The sequence below is a fragment of the Ochlerotatus camptorhynchus genome, unplaced genomic scaffold (genome assembly GCF_037179485.1).
Source record: "Ochlerotatus camptorhynchus isolate MF236.1 unplaced genomic scaffold, CSIRO-AGI_Acam_v1.1 ptg000105l, whole genome shotgun sequence".
NCBI classification, from domain to species: domain Eukaryota; kingdom Metazoa; phylum Arthropoda; class Insecta; order Diptera; family Culicidae; genus Ochlerotatus; species Ochlerotatus camptorhynchus.
The window spans coordinates 3,803,384-3,816,782 of record NW_027040595.1 but is presented as its reverse complement, the minus strand read 5'-3'; the positions used below and the strand labels follow the sequence as shown (position 1 = coordinate 3,816,782).

Genomic DNA, 13,399 nt, shown 5'->3' with positions numbered 1-13,399 from the left:
TGGGCATCACAGAAAAGTTCCGGCGAACCCGGGGAAATGGCCAATTTTGAAAAAGAACCAAATCCCGTCGTGCGACATATCAAACTTTATAATTTTACAAAACATGGCCGGTAATGGCCTTATTGACAGTCTACGGTCACACTAGCCCTCCCGGGCATGTTCCGGTACCCTCGGTGAAGTGGTCAATTCACGACAAAGAATCAAAATCTGTCACCCATTAGCATGTTCTGGTGCCCCCGTAAATGTTTCGGTGCATGAATTTGTAGAACTCGGCCAATAATGGCCTTATTGAGAGTCCACATTTCTTGACAACTACTGAACCAAATTGGACTTGTTCCTAGTTGGGTCAGTTTTTGAGTAATTGAGAAAAACTAAATGTTCTCAAAAGCAGAGGCGTAGCATAACTGGATGAAACCCGGACGGGAACACGGGTGTATTTTTGTGAGCGAGGGGAAGGGGAGGGATTAGTTAGTAGTGTCTTCAATGTTGATAATCAAATTTTTCTTTCGATCCACCCGCCCCTGCTACAAAGCACTATTATTAGTCCGCAAAGGTAATTAATAATGTATTAATTTATTTAAGACTTGACGCGTGAAATTTGCGTGAATCACACAGATCAAAACAAACTCGGCACGACTGTCAATATTTGCGGGTGAAGAAAGGAGATGGGGAGATTTAGGTTAGGTTTCGTTGACTTCATTTGAGTTGTTTGCCGATGGAATACGTTTCAGTTCTGTGTGTCAAATGTGTTCAGTTGCCATTTTTATCATGGATAGTGACGGATGGATACTTCTGAAGAAGTGAGGATCATCAATCTTTATACACTTCTTGTTGGAAATTTTCCATTTCCCCGGGGGCATCGGAACATTTATAAGGGCACTGGAACCTGCCCGGGAGACCCCCCAATATGACCGTGGACTCTCAATAAGGTCATTACTGCCCGAGTTCTGCAAAAGCATGAAGCTTGATGTGTCGTGAGAAACATGAATGCTAATAATTTTCGCCAGGCCCGTATTCAGTTAAATATTATGAATGTATGATCAGTAATCAAATTGATTTCATTGAAAGCAGGATTAGATTTCCGTTGAATTCAACAGTATAAAAATTTGGTTTTTTTTTTAAATTGAGTAATCGACATTTCTTACATCAAAACAGCAAATTTTGTTTTTGATTTGATCCCTAACTTTGTTCGGGTTGCGATCAATGCATCGAAGACGAAATACATGAGACGAAGAGGTTCTAAGGAAGACAATGTTAGCCTCCCGCCCAGAGTTCAGATTGACGGTGACGAAATCGAGATGGTCAACGATTTTGTGCATCTGGGGTCACTGGTGACCGCCGAAAATGATAGGGTAGAGAATTACTTCGGCCTAATCGACCATTTTGGGCCTATTGAGCAGACAATCTATATCTATATATGTATATAGAAAAGAATTTCTGTCTGTCTGTCTGTCTGACCCTTATAGACTCGGAAACTACTGAACCGATCGGCGTGAAAATGTGTATGCAGGGGTTTTGGGTCAGGGGAAGGTTCTTATGATGGTTTGAGACCTCTGTAAAGGGGGGGGGGGGCTTATACAAATGAAACAGAATTTTTTGCATAACTCGAGAACTAATCAAGCAAATGGAACCAAATTTGGCATGTGAAGGTCATAGGAGGTAGCCCCTTAAATATGAGGGGGGGGGGGGGGGTACGTACAATATAGCATGCTTTTTCAAATTGGCGCATAATATTGCTAATATTGAATCCCGAGCAAGGCCGGGCACACTCAGCTAGTTTTAAATAAATGAAAGTATATTTGTATGGATGTTTTTGTATCACATACAATGATAGAAGAGCAATAGTTTGTATCGCTTAACTCGATTTGTTTACATTTGTTACTTAGGACCTTTTGAAAAGTGACGTGAGAGTATTGGATTTATCTGTTGTTTTTCCTTGATTTGTTTTCCGATTTGTTTTCTATGCTGAGCTCCAATGCTACCGGCGCCAGGGAGGTAAGCTCCCCCTAATAAAGTTTGAATGGTTATTTTGCTTAACGACGTGTTCAGGGTATCATCCAAACCATTTGTGGAATAGTTCTATCATTTGGCTTATCGTTCGGGTGTGGTATTTTTATTGAATGTACCCCATTAGGCATAAATACTTTAGGCATAATGGGCGTTAGGCATAAAGTCATTAGGCATAATGGACGTTTGGCATAATATACGTTAGGCATAAAATTCCTTGCTGCTGTGCAACTCTAGAAAACTGTTTCGAGCATGGTAAACAATGAAATCCATTATTTATCATATCATAAGTTTTTTTTTAATTTTATTTTTGAGATTTTTAGCCTTAGGCTAGTTTAGCTCTTGATATCATAAGTGACGAAACTACATATTTACTTAGATCCAAGATAAGTAGCGACAGCGGTTAGGTAATCTGGCAACAAAACTCAGCATAGTTTTTTTTTTATTAAGTCTTGAAATCAATCGCATATAGAAATAATAAAGCACACATTTGTTGTAATATATTCTAACACACATATTGCAAGTCCGGGAAACTTTGAGATTTGGGCGTAATTGCTTTTGTAAACAGACATGTCAATCACTGATCGCGAATAAAAGAAAAATCTCGTGAACAAACTATACCAAATGATAGAGGAACCATTCATCTGCCTGTTTGTGTTGTTTGTTTTTGAGATTGAGCTTTAATTCGCGAGAAATCGTCAAATGAAGTGTTTGTTTACAAAAACAATTACGCCCTAATCTCGAATTTCTCCGGAAATGTCAAAGAAGAAAAGGTTTTCCTCAAAGAACAGCTCATGAAATAAAGAATGGTGAACTCTGTGATTTTTCATTCAATAACAAAAAAAAAAACAGCTAAGATTGAATAAAAGATGATGCCAAAGAACAGCTCATGAAATGAAGAATGGTGAATTCTGTGGTTTTTCATTCAATAACAAAAACATATCTGATGCTTCGAGGATTTATTCCCATACTTTTCGATACAACGATTAAGTTTTTGTTGTCATCAGAATGAATACTAGCAGAACCGATTGCTGATGTGAGGGAGCGATACTTCCATGAACAGTGACGAGTTGCCGAAACAAACAAGGAACTGTGGCAAACGTACCATCTGCAACCAAATACTTTGCCTGTCCAAGATGTCGCAAGTTTTCATGAGTCCCAAAAATTAAGGCTCTTTTATTATTGTCACCGATGTCAGCAATCAATACAATTATCAATTATCATCCTTCTGGAATTCAACGGGTAGATTATGCCTAACGTCTATTATGCCTAACGTCTATTATGCCTAACGTCCATTATGCCTAACGTCCATTATGCCTAACGTCCATTATGCCTAACGTCCATTATGCCTACCGTACATTATGCCTATCGTCCGTATGCCTAACGTCCGTATGCCTAACATCCGTATGCCTAACGACCGTATGCCTAACGACCGTATGCCTAACGTCGTGTACCCATTTTTATTAGGGCCCACACTTGGATGGACCCTACCTATCGACCCATCAAACTCATGAACCGGGGACCAACGGCTTTACTTCGTGATCAGAGATGTTATGCCTCAGAACATCCCGACGGCGCCGACTGCTGGGGTGAGACGGTATTACGCTTACCACGCACCGGTGCCGCTGGATTTATCATGATCCTAAAGACTTTAAAACCTTGCTTGTAATGTTACTTGGGAGATTATCACAGCTGGAATTCTAACGATTTAGACGGCATATGAGCTTCGTTCTTCATAGAAACCAATTCAGTTAGTTTTCGCATTATACCGTGTAGTGTTCCATTTGCTAAAACGAAACATTAACATCATTCACAACGCAGCAGTCTTTTGCTTTAAGCATTCTATGCATATTCTAGGACGTAGAAAACCAGATAAAGCGTCGTCGGCGGGAATTATCAGTTTTTGATCACTATATAGTAAAGCAAAGCTCTCAGTAGGTAGTTTTTTTTTTGCATGTTGAATAAGCACGAATTTCGTCAATACTACAGACGATGCACAGGAAAAGCCCTGACAGATTGATTGTTTTCGGTAGCAGCATGTTTTAGGAGTAATCTAAGCTCTTTTAGGGCTGTTTTTATTTGCAACACAATTTGGAGCTAGTTTGAGACGGATTTTCATTACAAGCTACTATATAGTGACGGTCGCAGTTCATTGTTGAAGGGAGCAGTTGAATTTCTGAGTATATATTAAGCATTGCAGCAACAATGGTTTAGACTAAAGGTGATTGGATATCCTAATCTGTGCTTTGCCGTTCTTTTGATTTGTTGGAAGTAGAAGGTGATTCAGAATAGTTGATTGTTGCTGCTTGTTGATATAGTTTTAGATAATTTAAGGTCTTGAGAATATGTTTGATTTGTAGTCCTAACTAAGCTGGAGTCTAGGACTCGTTGATCTCGATGTTTTGTTTGCTTATTTTACACTTAGCCTTTAAGGATGGGTCTTTACTTTTTACAGCCTTTGGTTGTTTTGGTATTTGGAACTTTGTAGTTATGCAAGACATTGACTTACAACTACGTTGATATGAGTGCATACAACAAGGTGTGTAGATGTTGTGATAGCTTGCGGATTTTACACATTTACAGCTGGATGCTTGGGAGTCGTCTTATCTAGCAATCTACGAACCCAGCAGTGTGTAAGGTTACTGTTATGTGGTTTTACGACATCAATAATGGCCGTGCCCTAAGGCATGGGACCGACTTGCGGGTCTTGGCATAGAAGGATTGGCTATCTAATAATATCGCTAAAATTGTTTATCGTACTCGGTGATTCGGCTCGTAGCTCTTCGTTCAACTCTGCCAATCTGGATGATAGCGGTGGCTGTCGTCGTCTGGCGGCCAACGGTGTGACCACAACCGATTCAGGGGGTGATTCCATCAGGTCACTTTGTTCACCTGGCAAGGAGTTCATGGGTCAACCGGTAATTAATAGGCTTATAGTTCTACAATAGAATCCGAAATCTAGCTTTGCTTCGAAATAATGTACCGAAATCTAGTTTCTATGTGTTCTAATCATCGTTAACGACCAGCAATATTTTCCTCATCGATTTCATCCTGTGTCCACCAATAATGTATCCAATCAGTCATGTTTCAGTGTTCCGAAACCAAACGGTAACTTAATAGAGAGCAGTGAGTTCCTGAACGTCGGAAATATATTGCTAATCATTTAGGATGCCTTAAAAGCGAATTATATTAAAAAAATGAGACATTTTTTTTCCACTGGTCGGTGCTTCCAATAATTCGAAAAAGTAGCTAATGAACGATCTATTTTATGTATCTTACATGGATGCAGCTATTCAATGAATACTTCTGAATGATGCTGTTGAGGGGACACTTGGAATCGTATTCTCAGTACAAACAAGCGTCTCTAATAATTTGTCAAGGGAAATGCATTTTACAGGAAAGCAGGGGTATCTAATCGAACCAACTAAATCAACTAAGGTCGAACCGAAACGAACAAAACAGTAGTTAGAAAATATTGCTGGTGTTTTTGTGTTACTTGTTTATTACAAACTTAGGCCGTCAATCAAAACCTTCACGTACTTCAGTTGCTTACTAGTGGTATATAGCCTTAAAGCTAAGATGGTATGTATCGAGAGTTTTCAATTCGATATTTACGAGTGTAGTTCAAGCTACTGCAATTTATGCTAAATTTACCTCTCGACCTCGAGGTCTCAAGACAACTCGCAAAAACTTGGCCGGTGTCCGGAAATGTGCCTTTCCACTTTGTGTTCACCGAGGAACTGCACGTGCTCTTCGGGGTGTAGCCATTATTTGTTCCGTATATTGTTGTTTTGCCGCAGTCATATACCACAGTCCGCTCACTGACCGTGCCGTGGGTTGGTTAAATTATTCAGCTGGTCATTTTTTCGTCTTCTTTGTACTTGTTCGATCTGAGTGCAGGGAGTTACCTTTGTGCCACTCTGGAGGGGTTACAAAGTTTAGATGTGGCAGGTGGTAACAACAGCAGTAGCAGCAGCAGCAGCAGCAGCAACAGAAGAAGCACGTTGTTCTTGGCAAGAAGTTTTGTACAGCTTCATCCTATGGCCATCATTTCGTAGCGGGTGGGGCTGCAACAGATGTCCTTGAAGTAAAATTGCTTATGTTTCCTGTTGCAATAGCTATAAATGTCGGAGAATTCAGCAGCCTAGTAGCAACGGTGGTAGTGGTGATGACTAGCGCGCCTAGCACAACTGGTGAGCTCGGGAGCCTTGGGGCGAATTTAGGTGAAGGTTGGCTGCGAACTGGGGAAATATGAGGCCGTCGGTTTTGTGGTTAATGTTCTGAGTAGTCTCATTGGCCTAGCTGTGGCCCTACTGAAGCAGGTTATTGTCGATTAAGGGTTTGTATAAAAATGTAAATTTTACTTTGTGAGACAGTTTAAAGAATAGCATCTACATAGTATTGGATTTTGCATTTTTGTTTTTCTTAGTAATAATAATAATGGAATTCTGTTGAAACGGCTAACCATGTTTGACGAGAGGGGTACCGAGGTTCAATAATATAAAATAAATCTGACTATACTACTGTGTCAAACGAGACGTTGTGTTGTGAGATGTCTAAATTGTCTGGACAAAATATTTAAGATTCCAAAATCTTGAAAACCAGTGTTAAAAAATCTTGAAATTCAGAGAATTCTCTTTAATTTAATTCAAAGTGTTTTTATGTTACTTCATACGCGAAGTTTGCGATTTTCAGAGTTGGTTGGAAATGAAGGTTTAGTGTGACAATTTATTATCTAGAGTAGACTTGAAGACATACTTCAAGTCTCCGCGTACATCGTACGGGTTAGGCAAAAGGTGTGCGTTTGACTTTATACTGTCGCATTAATGGCCCTTCGCTCATTTTCAACTTCTATTCAATTTTAATACTGCCGTACTCTAACGGAACTATCCACCTACCCTCTTCTAAAGATCATTCTCTAGCTAATAAATTGTCACACTAAAGCTTCATGTTAGCATTTCCAACCAACTCTTTAATTTGTTCAAGTCTGAGTAACCAAAATGGCAAACATGTATGAATACATTTTTCGCTCAAACGCCCATTAGGCCAAACGTTCTGGCTCCAATTAAAGTTGCTTCAAGATGTACAAAAGCTGACAAATGTTGGCCATGAAAGAGGTCTTCAGGATCTGGAGTTGTGCAGAGTTATTGTTAGCCAACATTTTTCGATTTTACGTGTCTTCTGATGTTCCAGGTGATTTTCGTCAGACCCCTCTTGAAGTTCCTCCCGGATTTCCTGCAAGTTTTTTGGTGTCTCTCGACTTCTTTGAAAGCTTCTATAGAATTCTCCCAAAGCTTTATTTTGACTCTCTCCCTGTATCATTCGACTTCCTCTGGAAGATTTTTCTGATTCTCCCCGGAAGTTTAATCTGACTTCCCTTGGAAGATTCTTCTGACTTACTCTAGAAGTCCCCGGGAAGTGTCTTTAGGTTTCCCCGGAATTTTCTTCCAATTTCCATAGGAAGTTTCTACCAGCGTCGCTCGGTAGTTCCAAAAAGCTCCACTGAAGGTATTTTCTAACTTCTTTGGAAAGTTTTCCTCCTCCCGGAAGCGTCTTTTGAATATTCATCTAACTTCTCTTGGAAGTGGTTTCCGACTTTCCCCCCTGATTTTCTTCTTACGTGTTCCTTCGGATACTATTTCAGACTTCTCTCGAAGTTTCTTTCGACATCCTCTGAAATTTTCCGATGGCTCTGCGTAGCTTATATGCTAGCTATCGGGAAGGTTGTAGGTAGCAAATAACGAATGTCGACCATTAGACATAATAGTAAGTTGTGAATATAATACAGTGCTGTTCGATATAATAGCAGCACATACCGATTTTCATATAAAATTGACAACTTTGACATGTTGTAACTTTGTTTTCTTAAGATCAATTGAGCTGAAACGTTCGTCACAGAACTACTGGTAATTGTATGGTTATTTTTTCCGGGCGACTTCGATGCACTTAGGAGATGTTCATGCTCTTTCTGCAGAAGCAAAGTGCGAGCTTTTCTCTCAACAATTTGCTAGCTTGTTTGAGAATCGTATACCAACTGTGGAGGAGAAAGTTGTAGCTGTTGATCTGGTACCAAGTAACGCGGTTGATCTTGATGCATTGAACATCAACACAGCGACGGTTGAATCAGCTCCACAGAAACTCAAGCAGACTTATCATCCTGGCCCGGATGGTACTCCTTCGTATGTATTCAAAAAGTAGTACACTTTTGGTTGCTCCTCTTCAAGCAATTTTCAACTAATGATTGCAGCAACAATGGTTTCCTTTGGAAGACCTCCCATATGCTTCCAGTGCACAAGAAAGGCGACAAGTTAGATATTTATAAATACCGTGGGATAACTTCCTTGTCCGCTGGATCTAAGTCCCTCGAAACCATCGTCAATGAAGTACTGTTCAGCTCTTGCAGAAACTACATCAGTGCCCCTCAACACGGATTCTACCCTAAACGATCCGTTGACAGCAATCTGTGTGAATCTACGTCTTTTTGCATCGGCACAATGGACGATGGAGCTCAGGTTGATGCTTTATACACCGACATAAAGGCTGCCTTTTACACCGTGAACCACGATATTCTTTTGCCAAGCTACTTCGACTAGGCGTTTCCAGCAGAGTGTGTAATTGGCTTCGTTCGTACTTAAGTAACAAGCAACTCTTTGTTAAAATTGGATCAACAGTGTCAACTCCGTAGAAACCGTAGGTGATAAACGGAATGTCACAAATTATCGTGGAATCACCTCCCTGTGTGCCTGCTCAAAACTGTTCGAGATTATCATAAATGATGCTCTGTTCGCGTACTGCAAAAATTATATCGATACAGAACAACACGGCTTTTACCCGAAGCGCACCGTGTCCACGAACCTGGTGCAGTTTACATCTAACTGTCTGCGATGCATGGATTCAGGATGGCAAGTCGTTGCTGGGTATATGGATCTGCATTTGACACGGTGGACCATAATATCTTGCTGGCCAAGCTGGTGTTACTTGGCGTCTCGTCAGCGGCTGTGGATTGGTTCAGATCTTAATTGGTGAATCGCTATGTACGGGTTAAGATTGGCGCGTCGGAATCGGATGTTTTCTCAAACAACTCGGGAGTTCCGCAAGGCAGTAACCTAGGACCGCTACTGTTTTCGATCTTTTTAAACGACGTCGCCTTTCTGATACCATCAGGATGCCGCGTTTTCCAAGCAGATTATACGAACATCTACAGAGTTATTAAAAGTCTCTCGGGTTGCTGGGATCTCCAGAATATGTTAGGTATTTTTGCTGACTGGTGGTCATAAAATTTGATGAGTCCAAGCATCGAAAAATGTAACATTATTTCTTATCACCGAAAAATCGAGCCAATCATGTTCTCTATGGACGCTGACTTGATCATGTAGAGCGCATAAAGGATCTCGGCGTTTTGAACTGCAGACTCACGTTCAGAATCTACTACAATGACATTATTTTCAGAGCTAAACTTGGGCTTTATTTTCAAAATTGCCGACAAGTTCGGTGACCCGCTATGCCTCAGGTCACTCTACTGCTCGCTTGTGCCTTTTCCATGCTAGCTGGAACACTGGAATTGAATCCGTCCAACGCAAGTTTGTAAGATATGCTCTTCGTTTCCTCAACTGGCGTGACCCAACAAACTTGCCACCGTACGAGGAGCGTTGCCGTCTCCTGGGAATCGAACCATTAGAGGTGAGACGGACGGTCGCTCAAGCTATGTTCGCTGGAAAACTGCTTACGGGTGACATTCAAGGTGACTGTCCAAGACTGCTGTCACAGTTAAATATGTATGTCCCTGAGAGGCCTTTTCATCAACGCGACTTTCTGTTTTTGGAACCACGGCGCCGAAATTATACACAACACGAGCGAATTCGAGCAATCAGCCGGCAATTCAACAACGTCTTTTATATGTTCGATTTCAATGTATCAGTTGACGTATTTCGTCATCGGCTACTTGGGCTCTTCCGTACCGTTGACCGTAACTATTTAGTTTAAGTTTTATTCATTTAGACAATACTTGTCAGTTGAATTTTTCAATAAACAAATAAACAAATAAACATACAAATCTTGGTTGACGTGACGATCCTTTTAGCAAATAGGGGACTACTCATTTATGCGGACGATTTGAAAATTTATCTCGTAGTACAAAATAAAGCCGATTGCAGGTAACTTCAATAGTTACAGAATCGATTCGCTCATTGCACAGTGGGCAAAAATTGACAAAACCGCGACTAAATTGAATATCTCGGCTGCCAAACATGTTATACAAATTCTCAACTTTATCTATCAATCCAGATTATATGGGGAACCAGGATATGGCCACTATATTCCAAAATATTTATTCCAAGTTAAATACGCTTTGATCTCGTGATTATGAGCAATATGGATAAACCACAAAGGATCTAGGACCATTTTTATAAAGTGGCTACTTTATCGGTCAATCCAGATTATCCGGAGAACCAGGATATGACCACTTTGCCCCATAATTTAAATTCTTTATTAAATGCGCTTTGATCTCTTGATTCTGAACAACATAGAAAAAATCACAAGGTTCTAGGACATTTTTATAATGTGGCCACTTGATCGGTCGTTCCGGATCATCCTTTAGGCCAGTAGAGTTTCCCTGAGGGCGTTTATGGTGTCTTTACACCATATATACTTAGTACTATCAATTTCCAGTAATATACGTTGAGTAAAGTCTAAAATTATGTCGATAGATAGTGGCATTTACTACATTACCGGGAACTCGGGTTGATCCCGGCCCTCTATCTCGGTACGCAAAAGTCTCCGGCGAGACCACCACCAATCGATTCAGCAGAGTTTTTCCTTTGAGAATATGTATAACATGTTGATTGAAACCGTTTGGCAGCCGAGATATTCAATTTAGTCGCGGTTATGTCAATTTTTGCCCACTGTGCATTGGTGCAACTCCAGCTTCTTCAAAGTGAGGGTTGCATCATTCCGTATTCTGTACAACTACATGTTCGATGGACAGAAACTTGAGCGCGTTGAAGAAGTGATGGATCTTGGAGTGTTGCTGGATCACCAAATCACGTTCAAGATGCATTATTCAGCTGCTGTTGATAAAGCCAACCGTCGCCCCGTAACGTGGGTAGATCACCTTTTCGTGGTACGTTACGGGATGTAAGATCTACCACCGATTCCTAGTCCTGACTACTTCAAACTAGGGGAACAGGATTTTTCAGTAATTCAAGGAATACATCTTAGTCCTTGTTACTATTTATGCCTTGTTGATAGTGACAAGACTCGGCTTTGTCTACCCGAGGATGATCTTGAAACAAGGCAAAAAAATGAGTTAGTTGTCTTCATCTATGTGATTCCTAATCTTCTTTTCGTTGTTCCCTAGTTTGAAGTGCTTAAGACTAGGGTTCTGATGCATGGTCATTATCGGTGTCATACCTTAATTTTGTTGCTAAGGAATCCAATTTTGACTGACAAAGGGGCGCGCCTTTGGAGGGTGTTTCAACACTTTATTGCTCTCTAGTTAGATCAATACTAGAATTTGCATCGGTTGTTTGGTCATCGTATGAAGCTGTGTGGATCTCCATTATCGAATCTGTGCAACGTAAATTTGTCCGGGCTGCACTACAAAGTCTACATTGGCGTGATCCAGTAAACCTACCGCCTTATGAGCATCGTTGTGCATTGCTGTGTAACGAACAGCTGGCAAATCGTCGTAAGATGGATCAAGCTGTATTTGGAGCTAAAATACTTCGCGCAGAGATTGATAGTTCAGCCTTACTGGTTCGTATGAGAATTTATGCCCCAGAGCGAGTATTGCGGTCACGACAAATAATCCAACCAACTCCGAGGAATACTGTATATGGCTGCAATGACCCTCCAATGTTTTTTTGATTTTAATATGATTACAACCACTTTTAAACAACGTTTACAATCCCTGCATATTAGACTGATACAAAATTTGAAACAGTGTTCAAACGGTTTCAAATCGGGACCTGATTAGCCTCCAAAAGTTTAAACTCATTTGATAAGGAACTGATTTGACACAAACCATTTGAAGTTTATATGGAAATTTCTATGGGAAAACAAAACTTTTTGTTCATTGTCTTCTAGCATTTTTACCTATTGTATTGTTTACAAATTCTATTGCTATTCTTATGGGAAATTTTATCAGCTACAACTTTGCAGAAAATCGTTTTTCAGCCAAACGTCAATTGTTCAAGAAATTGATAATCTTATGGTAAGATTAAGCAACTGTATTGTGGGCAACACTGTATTCTGCAGTGTGACATAGTAGCCATAATTTTTTCCTCTATTCTACGTGACATAAACACCAATGTTGCCTGCTGAACAGTTGATTGAGCATGACCATAAGACATTAGTGACTTGAATCATTACTAATTTTTGTTCCTTACATTTGATCGAAAAGTGTGGTCTTGGACAAAGTTGTAGCTGAGAAATTTTTCAACAAGCTCAGCTATCATTTTCTAAAGTAGAGTGAACTGGTGAATTTTAAGATAGACATGTGTGTGTGTGTGTGTGTGTGTGTGTGTGTGTGTGTGTGTGTGTGTATTCAATCTAACCCCCACTGGCCGGCAGTGTTATTATGGAAGAAATTTGCTTACAACAATCCTTGATGTAATGAGTTAAAGCAAGTTTAGTCCGGGAGTTAGAAAGCGATAGCTCTACTGCAGATTCAGCAACCCATTTCAGAAGGCCTGGTAATTCACGTCCATTCCGAGGTTACTTTCACATACAGTAAGCCCCGCGTGTAAACAATACCGTTATTATATGTGATTGAAATGTGATGTTTCGAAATCTTGCGCGTATTTAGTAATACTTGGAAACATGTATTTATGATTGATTTATAATCAGATGGATCTCACCAAATTCTGCCTCCGAAAATGCATCTTCCGCGTTGTTTTTACAACCGAACACAACATTTTGAATCACATGCGAAGTTTCTCATTTGCACTGCATTTTTGCCTAACACCTCGTTGGCGTGCATCCTCCGGAAGGCAGAACGCCAGAACTTAGAAAAAAAATACCCTGTAGAACTCTTCTTGGGAGGGAGGCAAAGCACCAAAAAACAAGCAAAAAACGGTGAACTTTCAGATAGACATAAACCGAAATTATGGTTTCTTCATAGTAATTCCCATGTAAACTTCAAATGGTTTGTGCCAAGTCAGCTTCTCACTATATGAGTTCAAATTTTGGGAGGCTGATTAGGACCCAATTTGGAACCGTTTGAGCACTGTGGAACGAAAATTTCAAATTTTGCATCAGTCTACTGTATATACTTAATTGAACTAGGATTAAGAATGTTTCATTAAGACCACGATGTCAGATGATGAATAACAACAATAAATCTCAAATATTTTAGTTCTTAATATCTTTAAGAAGTTAAAATTTATCTGAGTAC

The 13,399-nt window shown here is 40.1% G+C and overlaps 1 protein-coding gene across 2 annotated transcripts in view; it reads right to left on the bottom strand.

Moving 5' to 3' along the window:
• LOC135699297 (potassium voltage-gated channel protein Shab-like) overlaps nucleotides 1-13,399 on the bottom strand; it is a 430,144-nt gene that overhangs the window by 57,133 nt on the left and 359,612 nt on the right. For both annotated transcript variants that reach the window (XM_065219523.1, XM_065219524.1), the window contains one exon: nucleotides 4,768-4,899. In XM_065219523.1, coding sequence (XP_065075595.1) covers nucleotides 4,768-4,899 — 132 coding nt within the window. The remainder of the gene's footprint in view (nucleotides 1-4,767; nucleotides 4,900-13,399) is intronic.